This window comes from Pelodiscus sinensis, chromosome 1, assembly GCF_049634645.1.
Source record: "Pelodiscus sinensis isolate JC-2024 chromosome 1, ASM4963464v1, whole genome shotgun sequence".
Lineage (NCBI taxonomy): Eukaryota > Metazoa > Chordata > Testudines > Trionychidae > Pelodiscus > Pelodiscus sinensis.
In genome coordinates this window covers 328222869-328238737 of record NC_134711.1, presented here as the reverse complement: position 1 = coordinate 328238737, position 15869 = coordinate 328222869, and the positions used below count along the sequence as shown (strand labels likewise).

The 15869-nt window shown below is 44.4% G+C and overlaps 1 protein-coding gene across 1 annotated transcript; it reads right to left on the bottom strand.

Moving 5' to 3' along the window:
• Window positions 1–6627: 6627 nt before the first annotated feature.
• On the bottom strand, window positions 6628–10448 carry LOC112545202 (olfactory receptor 52D1-like). Its single transcript, XM_025182853.2, has 3 exons — window positions 10444–10448; window positions 9519–9610; window positions 6628–8025 (listed from the first exon to the last, which is right to left on the bottom strand). The coding sequence occupies exons 1-3, from the start codon at window positions 10446–10448 to the stop codon at window positions 7043–7045; spliced, it is 1080 nt and encodes a 359-aa protein (XP_025038638.2). The 3' UTR covers window positions 6628–7042.
• Between the last annotated feature and the right edge of the window lie 5421 nt (window positions 10449–15869).

Here is a 15869-nt window from a genome sequence, read left to right as displayed (position 1 = left end):
TTGCTGTGGGCCACTGCCTTTAACCCTGCATGCCAAGATGAAGAAAGGACATCTTGTGCAGAAAGGATGCTCTGTTCCAGTTTGGCTGAGCTCAACATTGTGGAATTTCGTTGTCGGAGAAGTTGCTCCCACCAAGTGACGGATCACTTCATCATAAAGCACCGTGATTTGTTTCTGAGTTCCCTGTCCCCCACCATCATTTGATCTCTTCCAGGGTCACCCTTCAGACTTCACCCACCGCATATCGTTTCACTTAGTCTTTACGGAACTTCCACACCAAAAGCAGATACTGCAACTTCGTGGCATAAAGTGGCTTTGCATTAGGTCCTGAGCAAACATGGTTCTTGACCAGGTCACCAAACTAAAGCCATGCTTTCTGAAAGACAAGGACAAAGAAAGAAACTGAATGGCTGAAAGTCTTCATCACATGTTCAGTGATGTAGAGACTAAAATTCATCTGGGTGTTTCACTGCGAATGCTTCAGGAAACCTGTAAGATAAACCCAATGTTTCCTTTGAAATGTGCTAATATAAGAAAGCAGCTGTTGGAATTGAGGAAATTCTGATAGCGCTTATAGGTAAGACTTGCGAAAAGGTGTGTTTTTGAGAACTGGATTGTGTTACCCTCAATTTGAAGGCTATGTATCTCAGAATGTGATCAAGCCAATGACAAGTGTATGATGTACACTCAGTCAATATGCCTTAATGAGATGAAACACCATATATTTAAAGGTTAATTGGAGTGAAGGCTTTTAAATTCAGGGTTAAAATCTAGCTAGCAGTTTCTGCTCATCAGAATGGGAGGAGGGGACAGACACATATATGAGTGAGAATGAAAGGATAAGCAGATGAAAATCATGTGCCTATTTGCCTAGTATAGAAGAGATTTATTAAAGTATAAGAGAAATGACCTACACACTTTGAAGACATTGTCAAAGTTTAGCTAATGCGGTGTACTTTGGAGCAGTCCTAGGAAGCCATCTTGAGGGAAGCTTTTCCTGACACCCTCTCTCCTGTTAGGAAGTGCAGCCAATGGCTTCTCAGTGGCTGTCAATGTTACCAAGTAGTTCCAAACAAGAATAGGTCACGCACTGGTCAGATACTGTTACCACATTTTGCCTTCATTGGGCCACTCCGGATAGACACTAGCCTCCTTTGGTGCAGCATCAGTCTGCCTATGTTACCAAGGAGTTCCAAACAAGAAATTGGCTCAAAATAAGCTATGTAATTTGCATAGCTCAAATAGGGGATCCTCAAGGAATCAATTCTGAAGCACTTGGAAAAGAGGAAAGTGATCAGGAATAGTCAACATGGATTCACGAAGGTCAAGTCATGCCTGACCAACCTGATTAGCTTCTAGGATAGAGTAACTGGCTCTGTGGACACGGGGAAGTTAGTGGAAGAGATATACCTTGACTTTAGCAAAGCTTTTGATATGGTCTCCCACAATATTATTGCCAGCAAGTTAAGGAAGTATGGATTGGATAAATAAACTGTAAGATGGATAGAAAGCTGGCTAGACTGTAAGGATCCACAGGTAGTGAACAATGGTTCGATGTCTGGTTGGTAGTCTGTTTCATGTGGAGTGCCCCAAGGATCGGTTCTAGGACCAATTTTGTTCAGCATATTTATTAATGACCTGGATGAGGGGATGGATTGCATCCTCAGCAAGTTTGTGGATGATATTAAGCTAGGAGAAGAGGTAGATACATTGGAGGGTAGGGATAGGGTTCAGAGTGACCTAGACAAATTGGAGGACTGGGCCAAAAGAAAACTGATGAGGTTCAACAAGGACAAGTGCAGAGTCCTGCACTTGGGACAGAAGAATCCCAAGCATAGTTACAGGCTGTAATTGTTACATTGTTACAGCCAATTATCTACTGGGTAAGTAGAAGTTCAGCAGAAAAGGAGCTGGAGATTACAATGGATGAGAAGCTGGATATGAGTCAACAGTGTGCCCTTTTATACAAGAAGGCTAATGGCATATTAGGGTGTATTAGGAGGAGGATTGCCAGCCGATCAGGGGACTGGAACACCTGATCAACGAGGAGAGGATGAAGGATCTGGGCTTATTTAGTCTGTATAAGCGAAGAGTGAGGGGGGATTTGAGAGCAGCCTTCAACTTCCTGAAGGGAGGTCCCAAAGAGGATGGAGAGAGGCTGTTCTCAGTAGTGACGGATGGCAGAGCAAGGAGCAATGGTCTCAAGTTGCAGTGGGGGAGGTCTAGGTGGATATTAGGAAAAGCTATTTCACTGGGAGGGCAGTGAGGCACTGGGATGGGTTCCCTAGGGAGGGGGTGGAATCACCATCCCTAGAGGTTTTCAAGTCCTGACTTGACAAAGCCCTGGGTGTGATGATTTAGTTGGGTCTTGCCTTGGGCAGGGGATAACCTTCTGTAACCTTCTGAGGTCTCTCCCAGCCCTAGGATGCTATGAAATGTTCCTGGCTGGGTGGGGGGTATGCATCAGATGGTAAAGGAACCACACTGAAGCAGATTTTCTCTGACACTATCCCTCATCTGGACACCACCCAGGTTTTCTCTGACACCATCCCCCATCTCTATCCTCCCCTGAACAACTAATATACAGCCTGGTGACTCTATCAGTAACTGCCAACAAAGAAAAGAAGCCTCAGGAAAGTACTGAGAGACCAGATTTCCAAGGGGCTGCAATTCTGTGTCAATTTGATGAAGAGTTATTCATGCTGGCTCCTTTTAGTCGGCATGTCCTCTCTCCCTCTCACCAAGCCTGTCCCTCTCTCCTTCCCTGAAAAGGCTGAGCTGTTGCTGGGTTTCCCTTCCTCCGAGAAAGTCAGGTCAGGCCAATCTCCCCCTTTTCCCTAGTGCATGCAGACATTGAGCTTAACGTAGTCTGAGGAGATATTTGACTGGTGTGTCTAGCATCTGGCTTTGTTGCCCTGGCATGCTGGCATCCAGGTGCCATTCCTCCAGGGTCCTGGGGGACGAGGGGCAGGTGGAGGACTAGGGGGGCTGGCCTGCAGCAGAAGGTGCCAGGCAGCCTCCAGGAATTGCTGCCAGGCTTGCAGCAAGACGTTTAACATGAGCACCAGAGTGCATGGGGCAGCTCTGGCTCCATGGTGCCGAGTGCTGCGGTGTTCCAAAGGAGAGCAACCAAAGCAGGCAGAGAGGAAAACGTTTTGTTGTCCATCAGCGAGGTGGGCAAGCAAGTGGGAAAGCTGAGACCCGGCTGTCCAGGAGGGTCTCTTTAAGCACGAGCTTCAGATAGCCTCAGACAGCAGCCCCACAAAGTAACTACTGACCTGATGCCCTGCTGGAACCGATTTCAGCTGCCCTTAAATGCAATCCAGCATCCAATCAGTATGGACATGCTATTTCGAAGTAGCAAAACACTATTTTGAATTATATATAATATAATAACATTCAACATTCCTGTGGTGGGAAGAACACCTCAGCAGTCTAGCACCCTGGCATTTAATTTCAAAAAGGGGAATTACACAAAAAAGAGGAGGTGAGTTAAACAGAAATTAAAAGGCACAGTGACTAGAGCCAAATCCCTGAAAGCTGCATGGAAAATTTTTAAAGACACCATAATAGAGACCAAACTTAAATATATACCCCAAATTAAAAAAAACATAGCAAGAGACCTAAAAAAGAGTCACTGTGGCTTTACTACCATGTAAAAGAAGCAGTGAGGGAAAAAAAGGTATCTTTTAAGAAATGGAAGTCCAATCCTAGTGAGATAAATAGAAAGGAACATAAACACTATCAAATCAAGCGTAAAAATGTAATAAGAAAAGCAAAAAAAGATTTTGAGGAACAGCTAGCCAAAAACTCAAAAAGAAATAACAAAATGTTTTTTAAGTACATTAGAAGCAGGAAGCCTGCTAAAAAACCTGTGGGTCCCCTAGGTGATCGAGCTATAAAAGGAGCAATCAAGGGTGATAAAGTCATTGTGGAGAAATTAAATGATTTCTTTGCTTCAGTCTTCATGGCTGAGGATGTTGGGGAGATTCCCAAATCTGCACCGTCCTTTATGGGTGATGAATCTGAGGAACTGTCCCAGATTGAAGTGTCATTAGAGGAAGTTTTGGAACAAATAGAAAAACTTAATGTTAACAAATCTCCGGGACCGGATGGCATTCATCCAAGGGTTCTAAAAGAATTCAAATGGGAAATTGCTGAGCTATTACTGTGGTTTGTAACCTATCCTTTAAATCGGCTTCTGTACCTAATGACTGGAAGGTAGCCAATGTGACACCAATATTTAAAAAGGGCTCTAGAGGCAATCTTGGCAATTACAGACCGGTAAGTCTAACTTCAGTACCGGGCAAATTGGTCGAAACAATAGTAAAGAATAAAATTGTGAAGCATGTAGAACAACATAATTTGTTGGACAAAAGTCAACATGGTTTCTGTAAAGGGAAATCCTGTTTTACTAATCTAAAGAGTTCTTTGAAGGGGTTAACAAACATGCGGACAAGGGGGATCCAGTAAATATAGTATACTTAGATTTTCAGAAAGCCTTTGACAAGGGCCCTCACCAAAGGCTCGTGTGTAAATTACATGGCCATGGGATAAGAGGGAAGGTCCTTTCTTGGATTGTATCAATATGGGGATAGCTGAAATCCCCCACTATTTTTGAGTTTTTTAATTTGATAGCCTCTCTGACCTCCCCTAGCATTTCATAGTCACTATTACTGTCCTGATCAGGTAGTCGATAATATATCCCTACTGCTATATTCTTATTATTGGAACATGGAATTACTATCCACAGAGATTCTATGGAACATTTTGGCCCAGTTAAGATTTTTACTTCATTTCCTTCTACATTTTCTTTCATATATAGTGCCATTCCTCCACCAGCATGACCTGTTCTGTCCTTCCAATATATTTTGTACCCTGGTATGATAGTGTCCCATTGATTTCCCTCATTCTAACATGTTTCCATGATGCCTATTATACCAATATCCTCCTTTAAAACGAGGCACTCTAGTTCGCCCATTCTACTATTTAGACTTCTAGCATTTGTGTATAAGCACTTTAATTATTTGTCACTATTTATCTGTCTGCCATTTCCTAATGTGTTAGACTTTATTTCATTTGATTGTGTCTCATTTGACCCGACCCATACTTACATCCTCTCTTCCTGACTAGAACACAGAGCATCTCTATTAATAGAACCTCCCCTAATAGATGTCTCTGTCCAATCCATGAACTCCTCCATACCTGCCGGCTTTCCCCAAGTGCTTAGTTTAAAAACTGCTCTACAACTTTTTTAATGTTAAGTGCCATCAGTCTGGTTCCATTTTGGTTTAGGTGGAGCCCATCCTTCTTGTACAGGTTCTGTATCCCAAAAGTTTCCCCAGTTCCTAATAAATCTAACCCCCTCCTCTCTCCACCATTGTCTCATCCACGCATTGAGACTCTGAAGCTCTGCCTGACTACCTGGTCCTGCGTGTGGTACTGGGAGCATTTTAGAGGATGCTACCATAGAGGTCCTGGATTTCAATCTCTTTCGTAGCAGCCTAAATTTGGCTTCCAGAACCTCTCTCCTACCCTTCCCTACGTCATTGTTACCTATATGTACCATGACCACCGGCTCCTTCCCAACACTACACATAAGTCTATCTAGATGTCTTGAGAGATCTGCAACCTTTGCACCAGGCAGACAAGTCACCATACAGTTCTCCCGGTCATCACAAACCCAGCTATCTACAGTTCTAATGATCGAATCCTCCATTACTAACACCTGCTTTTTCCTAACGACTGGAGTTCCCTCCCCCAGAGATGTATCCTCAGTGCGAGAGGATACCATAACATCCTTTGGAAGGAGGGTCCCAACTATGCGATCATTTCCATCTGCTCCAGGTGAATGTTCTCTTTTCTTGAGCCTTTCAACCTCCTTAATGGCAGAGGGGCTGTCTGAGTGGAAGTAGGACAGTTCTACATTGCCCTGGAAAGTCTCACCTCTCTTAGCTCCTCCAATTAAGCCACCCTGGCCTCCAAAGCCCATACGTGGTCTCTCAGGGCCAGCGGCCCCTTGCACTGAATACACACATATGCCACCTGCTCACAGGGCAGGTAATCATTCATGCTACATTAAGTGCAATACAAAGGATAGCCCCCACTCTGCTTCTGGACTTCTGCCCGCATTCTCCCCTACAGCAACCTCGATAATTGATAGGGCTTTTATTTAAATCAGGAAATTTTGTTTTTAGTTTAATTTAAAGGTTTTCAAGCATGGCAAGTGTACCTCACCCCCTTCCCACGCCCCTTCAGAACTCCCTGTTAGCTACTCCTAGTTGCAAAGCTCCCTGGTCGCTTACTCATGGGCTTTATAAATCCCTGGACTTCCTGATAGCCCCGCCCCCTGGCTAAGGCTTGACCAATGAATAGAGGGTTCTAGATTTCAAAAAATAATTAAGAAGCTCACAGCTTCCAACTGCCAGTCATAGCACATGGTCCTTCAAACAAACAGCTCAGCCATTGAATCTCCACACAGACAAAAAAAACCAGACAGATAGACAATAATAGTTCAGTGCAGCACAAATCTCACCAGTAAGCTTGGGCACAATGTGGTCAGTTCCTAGAGTAGCTTTCCTGCATTAGCACCTGCCTGGAGGATAGGGCATAGAAATGGCAGGTTATTTTTAGTCCTTGGATCACTGCATGTATCATATGCATAGCAGGAAGTTTAATGTTAATTTGTCAAACTGATCAAGATTCCTGTTCACCCAGGATATAAAGGAAAGCCACCTTCCATCAGAATACATTGTCATTGCAGAATCTTCCTTTGGTGGGTAAGGAACAGAAGGGGTAATCGATAAACGATGTGCTGGGCTGATGGGTGATGCTGAAAGACATCACGTGATAGTTAGAGAGGATCTCAGCAACAGAGACAGAAGTGCCTGGTCATGGAGTGAGATCGGGTGTGAAGAAAGTCTGAGATGATGAACTTCCACAATGCTGAATTCAGGCAAACTGGGACTGGGCACCCTGGATTGAGAATGATTGTCGGTTCCCTTTTTTGTCACACAAATGTCAAGTCAATGGCCCACAACAATCACCTTCTGCACGTGTATTTGCACATTTTGTCACGAATCTCCTTGGTTTTGACCCCATAAATGATGGGGTTGAGCATGGGAGGAATGAGGAGGTAGAGACTGGCCAAGATGATGTGAGTGTGAGAAGCGATTGCCTTACCCAACTGGTTTGATACGCTGGTGAAGAGGCCAGGCAGATAGGACATCAGCATCACACAAATGTGGGCAGTGCAGGTGCTGAGGGCTTTCTGGTGGGATTTCTTAGAGGTTTTTGTAAAAACTGCCCTGATGATCCGACCATAGGACAGTGCAATGAGCATCAGGTCTATGCCGCTGACCACAAATGCTACCGCCATGCTATAGGTTCTGTTCACACTGATGTCCCCACATGCCAACTTCGCGATGGCCATGTGTTCACAGTGTGTGTGAAGGATAAGTCGGCTGGAACAGAATGGCAGCCTGCTGAGGAGCAGGGGTAGTGGTAGCATCAAAAGACTAGATCTTATCAAGCCCACTAGCCCTAGTGTAGCTATCCGTGCGTTGCTGAGGATGGTGGTGTATCTCAGAGGGTTACAAATGGCAACATAACGATCATAGGCCATTGTCACCAGAATAGCTGATTGCATGAAAGCAACTGTGTGGAGAAAGAACATCTGGGTGAGGCAGCCACCCACAGTAATATCTTTCCAATTGAACCAAAACATGCACAGTGCCTTTGGCACAACGAGGGAAGGTGTGACAATGTCTGTGAGTGCCAGCATGCAGAGCATCATGTACATCGGCTTGTGCAGGGTCTGCTCTTTGCCTACCACAAACAGCAGCATGAGATTTCCTAACAGGGTGACAATGTAGGACATCAAGAAAGGGATGGAAATCCAGACATGGGCAGCTTCTAGACCAGCAATACCCATTAAGATGAATGTCGAAGAGTCAGAGGGGGTGAGGTTAAAAGCTCCCATGAAGTCTTCAATGCATGGACTGTGCTCAGAAATGCTGAAGGTGCCTATGAAGAGAGAGAGGTACAGTGAGAGGGTATTGTTCACTTTCTGCAACAATTAGTGGAGTTAATACAATAAATATTTCATCGTTGTTAACACTCTAGAAAGGGGATGAGCAGTGAGATGGTAATATTTTCAAATTACACAGATTATTTAGGTCACAATCAAGACCGGAGAAGTCCTCTGAGGAAGCCAATCAAACCAGGTAAATAGGCAGAGTAAGGAATTCAAGCTTTCCCCACCAATGGGCATACTGACTATAGCTATTGGCATCAAAGTTTATCTGCCCCCGAACACCTACCAATGTTCTAATTTAACTACATTAACTCTGGGCAGAGACCTTGGAATTGTGATACATGGCTCTGTGAAACCCTTCTCATGGTGTGAGCCCTGACAGAAGCTAACCAGAACACTGGAATCTAAGGCTATGTCTAGACTTCAGGCTTCTTTCGAAAGAGGCTCTTTCGAAAGATCGCGTCTAGACAGCAGACGGATCTTTCGATAGAGGAAATCCGCTTTTTCGAAAGAGAGCACCCAGCGAGTCTGGATGCTCTCTTTCGAAGACGGCCTCTTTACATTGAAGAACACCTTCCTTCGAAAGAGGAACTTTCGAAGGAAGGCGTTCTTCCTCGTGAAACGAGGTTTACCGCCATCGAAAGAAAAGCCGCGTTCTTTCGAAATAATTTCGAAAGAACGCGGCTTGAGTCTGGACGCAGGGGAAGTTTTTTCGGGAAAAGACTTCTTTTCCCGAAAAAAACCCTGAGTCTGGACACGGCCTAAGAGATGTGGGATGGGGAACAGTATAGAAAATTCAGTGCTACAGGATCAATCTGTCAATATCAGCAAGGAGTCCTGTGGACACAAATCACATATTAGGAATGGCAACATACAAAAACCTGTAGGGGAACACTTCAATCTCCCTGGACACACAATTGCAAATCTAAAGGTAGCCATCCTGCAGCAAAAAAACTTCAGAACCAGATTTCAAAGAGAAACTGCTGAGCTACAGTTCATCTTCAAGTTTGACACAATCAACTCTGGATTAAACAAAGACTGTGAATGGCTTGCTAACTACAAAAGCAGCTTCTCCTCTCTTGGAATTCACACCTCCAGATCAGCTACTAGAAGTGGGCCTCATCCTCCCTGATTGGATCCACCTCGTCATCTCCAGTCTGATTCTGGCCTGCATATTTATACCTGCCTCTGGAAATTTACACTACATGCATCTGACGAAGTGGGTCTTTGCCCACGAAAGCTTATGCTCCAACACTTCAGGTAGTCTATAAGGTGCCACAGGACTCCTCGCTGCTTTTGCAGATTCAGACTAACACGGCTACCCCTCTGAATCTGTCAATATGTCAACCACCTCTAGACTCCTCTCTGTATACTCTTGTCACACAGGATATTGCATACCTAGATCGTGTAAGGAAAATGAGAATGATCAAGGGCCTGGGGGAAGACCTCTACAGAGAGAGATTGAAAAGACTGTGATTGTTACCTTGCAGAGGAGATGAACAAGTGGGGAAATGGCAAAAGTCTATGAGATATCGACTGGTGGCTTTCTGATCAAGCAGGTGATCTCCCTGTCTCCTACCAAAAGACCGAGAAAGATCAACTGATATTTTGCAATGTGAAAATGACACATGAAGGGTATTTTTTACTCAATATCTAACTGGACTGAGTAACTCATTGGCACAAAGAGGCCACAAATTAATCAAAGAATCAAAGAATTGGATGGGACCTCAAGAGATCATTGAGTTCAGTCCCCTGCGCCCACCGCAGAACCAAACGTCATTTAGATCATCCCAGATAGATGTAAGTCTAACCTGCACTTAAATATCTCCAGTGATGTCAATTCCACCTCCCTAGGCAACTTATTCCAGAGTTTAACCACCCTGACAGGAAGGGTTTGGCTTTTTTCCTAATGTCCAACATAAACCTCCCTGGCTGTAATTTAACCTGTTGCTTCTTGTCCTATCATCAGAGGCGAAGGAGAACATTTTTCTCCCTCCTCCATATAACACCCTTTTAGATACTTGAGAACAGCTATCATGTCCCTTCTCAGTCTTCTCTTTTAAGCAAGAATCAGGAAGGGTGTGGACATTTACACGGAGAGGGAGATCATCCAGTTGCAATAGTTAAAGTTAAATAAATATTTTAGAAAGCCAATATGTACGTGTGTTTCAGAGCAAAAGCTAAACTCTAGGTTTTAGGTATAAGGGTGACACCCTTCTGATGCTCAATTCATCCTCCCCACCCTGATACTGATGGGTTTTCTACATATTCTGCTGCACTTGAAGCTGTCATTGTCAGACAAAGGCCACTGGACTAGGTGGACCATTGGTCCAGTCCAAAATGCAATTCATATATTGGAAAGGAGCCATGTTTCCTCCCTGTAAACAGACATCATGCTGGGCTACAACTTCATGTTCGCAGAATGGGAATGTGGGGTCTAAGTGTCTTGGTATTCAGTGCTACTGGCCTGCGCCTCTGTTACTCATCTTGTTCTTTTGCTGAGGAACTTTCTTTCGGGGTGAGTCTATACTACACCATTTTCTGGAATAATAGCCACAGTCTGGAAAAAAAATCTACATCCACACAGCAATTGCGTTATTTCAAAAGAAAATCAAAATAACAGATGACTTTTTCTGACGCTGGTAAACCTCATTCTATGAGGAATAACGCCTGTTCTGAAAAAGCTTTTTTGGAAGACGGTGTGTTTGGATGCTCCACTGCTGTCGAAATAGCCCCTCACCAGGGCCATTCTAAAGTTATTCCTCCCCAGTGCCCCTGGGGCTCTAAATCAGATAACATAAGACCTTTCTTAACATAAGACCTAGGGGCAACCAAATGAAATGAACAGGCAGCAGGTTTAAAACAAACCAAAAGGAAGTGTTTCTTCAAGCAATGCTCTCCTGCCCAGAGGATGTTGTGAAGCCAAAGTTATAACAGAATTCGAAAAAGAACTAGATCCATTCCTGGAGGACAGGTCCATTAGTGAGTGTTAGCCAGGAGGGGCAGGGATGGCGTCTCTAGCCTCTGTTGGCCAGAAGCCGGGAATGAGCGACAGGGAATGGATCACTTGATGATAACTTGTTCTTCTCATTCCCTCTGGAACACCTGGCATTTGGTCACTGTCAGCAGACAGGATTCTGGGTTAGATGAAGCTTTCCTGCACCCAGGTTGGCCTTCTTATGTTCTTCTGCTTTGATTTTCCTCTCGGGGAGCCAGTTTCAACTTGGAGTGGCCCACTTCAGGCAGAATGTGAGAGCAGAATCTGGCCAGTGTGTGGCCCATGCTTATTGTAATACCTCTGGTCACACAATTTGCCACAGCGGAGGCTTTTTCTGCACTTTCTAAGGGTACGTCTAAACTACATGCCTCTGTTGGCAGAGGCATGTAGATTTGTTTGTTTGGAAAAGGTAAATGAAGCCACGATTTAAATGATCGCGGCTTCATTTACATTTACATGGCTGCCGCACTGAGCCGACAAACAGCTGATCAGCTGTTTGTCGGCTCGCGCGCTAGTCTGGACGTTCCCCCTGTCGACATCAAAGCCCTTTGTCGGCAGCCCCGGTAAACCTCATTCCACGAGGAATACCGGGGCTGCCGACAAAGGGCTTTGATGTCGACAGGGGGAACGTCCAGACTAGCACGAGAGCCGACAAACAGCTGATCAGCTGTTTGTAGGCTCAGCGTGGCAGCCATGTAAATGTAAATGAAGCCGCAATCATTTAAATCGCGGCTTCATTTACCTTTGCCTATGTGTCTAATCTACATGCCTCTGCCAACAGAGGCATGCAGTCTAGACACAGCCTAAGAGGTCTAAGAAGTTGGTTAATAGGTAAAACAAAGCGAAGCATAGGAAAGCACTCCATACCCTGAAAAATGGAAGCTCTGGGGACAGATAGAACAACACAGTAAGAGACTGATCACAAACAACTATTTCTCTACACTATTTATAATACTTGTTGTTCCAGTTTTACCAGATAAATTCCCTAGTGTTTCTAACAACACTCAACTGTTCAAGTTGTGATGCTAGTGAATTTTTGCCCAGATTATTCTGCACTTAAACCCTGGATCCTTTCCTGAGCCCTCAGGACTAACCATAATGCAGAAAGAGGCAACTCACCGAAATCCCACTCAACAGATTGTGGAAATCGCCTTCCTGTGACACAAAGGCAGAGCCCTCACAATCAGCATATGAATCTCAATATGCTTGACAATTGGCATGCTGCAGCACAAGCTTTATGATCCTCTGAATCCCTGCAGATTGGCGGGCTCACCGGGACTCCACAAATTCCCTCAGGAAGAGGAGAAAATAGACTCTGTAGAAGTGCAATTTGGGAGCCTCCCTTGGGAGTGAAGAAATGATCCACTGACACCATCGGCTCAGGTGGCCAGGAAAAAAATTGCATCTTGTAGAATGTTCAGCTCAACATTTGAAGGTGGCTTGTTATTCTCTCTGTAATAGGCTGTCATGTGCCGCCACAGAATATGGAACCAAACCCCATTTTATTTCCTCACAGTAGCTGCTGTTGCACCCCAACCACACAGTTGTAATATCCAGCCAATTAGCCTCTGAAAAGTCACTGCCACCCTGTAGATGCCATACAGAATTGATGCAAACCAAAGGGCATGGAAAAGCCTTTCTTCTCCCGGGGTTGTAGCATCCAAGCTATTTTCCTCTCCCACTTTGTCCCACAATGCACCACTCAAAGAGCCTCTTCCCTCCACCACCAGCAGTCCCCCCAATCGTGGCAGCATTTACTAAACCCCAATTGCTTCCTTCCCTCCACTTCCCCCACCCACAGCTGTCTGAGCACTCACGCCCTTTACACCCCTCCCCCATAACCTCTTGTCCACTGCTTGCACAGTCTGTTCCTTCATTCTCCCTGCCTCTCCTGCCTTGAGGAAACCATGACTTGTTAGGGTGCGTTAGGAGGAGCATTGCCAGCAGATCTAGAGAAGTGATTATTCCCCTTTATTCAGCACTGGTGAGGCCACATCTGGAGCATTGCATCCAGTTCTGGGCCCTCCACTATAGAAAAGATGTGGATGTATTGGAGAAGGCCAGCAGAGAGCAACCAAAATGATGAGGGGGATGGAGCACATGACCGATGAGGAGAGGCTGAAGGATTTGGGCTTGTTTAGTCTGCAAAAGAGAAGAGTGAGGGGGGATTTGAGAGCAGCCTCCCACTACCTGAAGGAAGGTTCCAAAGAGGATGGAGAGAAGCTGTTCTCAGTGGTGGCGGATGGCAGAACAAGGAGCAATGGTCTCAAGTTGCAGTGGGGGAGATCTAGGTTGGATATTAGGAAAAACTATTTTACTAGGAGGGTGGTGAAGCACTGGAATGGGTTACCTAGGGAGGTGGTGGAATCTCCATCCCTTGAAGTTTTTAAGTCCTAGCTAGACCAAGCTCTGGCTGGGATGATTGAGTTGGGGTTGGTCCTGCTTTGAGCACGGGGTAGGACTCAATGACTCCTGAGGTCTCTTGCAGTCCTGGGATTCTGGGATTCTACCTAGCCACTAAAACCAGCTTTTGAATGTGCGCCTTGGCTTCCAGCCCCTCCACCCCCTGTTCTAGCCCCCTTAGCTGAATTGCTCCATCCTTATCATACACAGAAGCAGGAGACATCCAACCCCAGGGCCAAGTCTAGGAGCCAGGTATCAAAGAGCAGGGGAAGACAAATGCCATGGACCTTTCAGTGACATAAAGCCTCAAAAAGGACCATTCTCTGACCATTTCTCTAACTTGCTAAGGTCATTTTGACTTATGCCCCTATCCTCCAAAGAAGTTGCAGCCCCACCCAGCTTGGTATCATCTGCAAACTTAATAAGCGTACTCTCTATCCCAATATCTACATCATTGATGAAGATATTGAACAGTACGGGTTCCAAAACGGACCCTTGCGGAACTCCATTTGTTATCCCTTTCCAGCAGAATTTAGCACCGTTAACAACAACTCTCTGACTACGGCTATCCAGCCAATTATGCACCCACCTTATCGTGGCCCTATCTAAGTTATATTTGCCTAGTTTATCAATAAGAATATCATGCGAGACCGTATCAAATGCCTTACTAAAGTCTAGGTATATGACATCCACCGCTTCTCCCTTATCCACAAGGCTCGTTATCCTATCAAAGAAAGCTATCAGATTAGTTTGGCATGACTTGTTCTTCACAAACCCATGCTGGCTATTCCCTATCACTTTATTACCTTCCAAATGTTTGCATATGATTTCCTTAATTACCTGCTCCATTATCTTCCCTGGGACAGACGTTAAACTGACCGGTCTGTAGTTTCCTGGGTTGTTCTTATTCCCCTTTTTATAGATGGGCACAATATTTGCCCTTTTCCAGTCTTCTGGAATCTCCCCTGTCTTCCATGATTTTTCAAGGATCATAGCTAAAGGCTCAGATACCTCCTCTATCAGCTCCTTGAGTATCCTGGGATGCATTTCATCAGGACCTGGTGACTTGCTGACATCTAACTTTCCTAAGTGATTTTTAACTTGTTCTTTGTGTATCCTATCTTCTAAACTTACCCTCTCTCTGCTTGTATTCACTACGTTAGGCACACCTCCAGACTTCTCGGTGAAGACCGAAACAAAGAAGTCATTGAGCATCTCTGCCATTTCCAAGTTTCCTGTTACTGCTTCTCCCTCCTCACTGAGCAGTGGGCCTACCCTGTCCTTGGTCTTCCTCTTGCTTTTAATGTATTTATAAAAGGTCTTCTTGTTTCCCTTTATGCCTGTAGCTAGTTTGATTTCATTTTGTGCCTTTGCCTTTCTAATCTTGCCCCTGCATTCCCGTGTTGCTTGCCTATATTCATCCTTTGTTAGCTGTCCTAGTTTCCATTTTTTATATGACTCCTTTTTTATTTTGAGATCATGCAAGATCTCCTTGTTAAGCCAAGCTGGTCTTTTGCCATATTTTCTATCTTTCCAACTGTTCTTGCACAAGAGGCCAGTGTAGACAGGCAGTGTTAATTTCTTGCGCAAGAAAGCCCGATGGCTAAAATGTCCATTGGAGCTTTCTTGTGCAAGAGAGTGTCTACACTGGCACAGATGCTTTTGCGCAAAAGCACATCTCTTGCACAAGGGCACATGCCAGTGTAGACGCTCTCTTGCGCAAATACTTTAACGCAAAAACTCTTGCGCTAAAAGATTTGCACAAAATCATGCCAGTGTAGACGTAGCCTAACAGTATTAATAATAGCCTCGAAGGAGCCGAAAATAAATGCAGTATAAGAGCAATACATTTATTATGCTACTCATTTCTAATTGTACTCACTGATGGTAGGCAAAATCCATATTTTTCATTGAATTAATTTGCTACTCTTACTCTAAGAAAATAATTTCAAAATCACTACATTCAAAACAACAATCCCAAATTAAGTATTTTGAAATAACAGGCTTGGTAGTGTAAATGCTCCACTGCTTACTTTGAAATTAGAGGGATTGTTTCAAAATAGCTCTTTAGTGTAGACCAGGGCTAAAAACATTTCATCCTCACTGTCTTCATTTGAAGGAAAATGCTTCTTCTGGTGAACATATGTATCTGCAGGATCAGAGCAGTCATTTCTTTCATTGGTGGAAACTTCACAACTGATGTTGTGTTCCTGCGAGTAAACCCTAATATGCAAACAGTGTTCTGAAACTTCCTTGTCCGTGTTGTTGTACAACTTTGTTTTCATTAAGTTAATCTTTTCATTGCCAAAAGTTAGCTACAGAAATGAATGTGCAAAGAAGCTAACTTCACTAAAGACTTTTACTCCAGTTGTATCCCTGTATCGGAATCGTTGAATCCCAAAATACTCTATTTGGTTGTTCTGTGTAATTAAA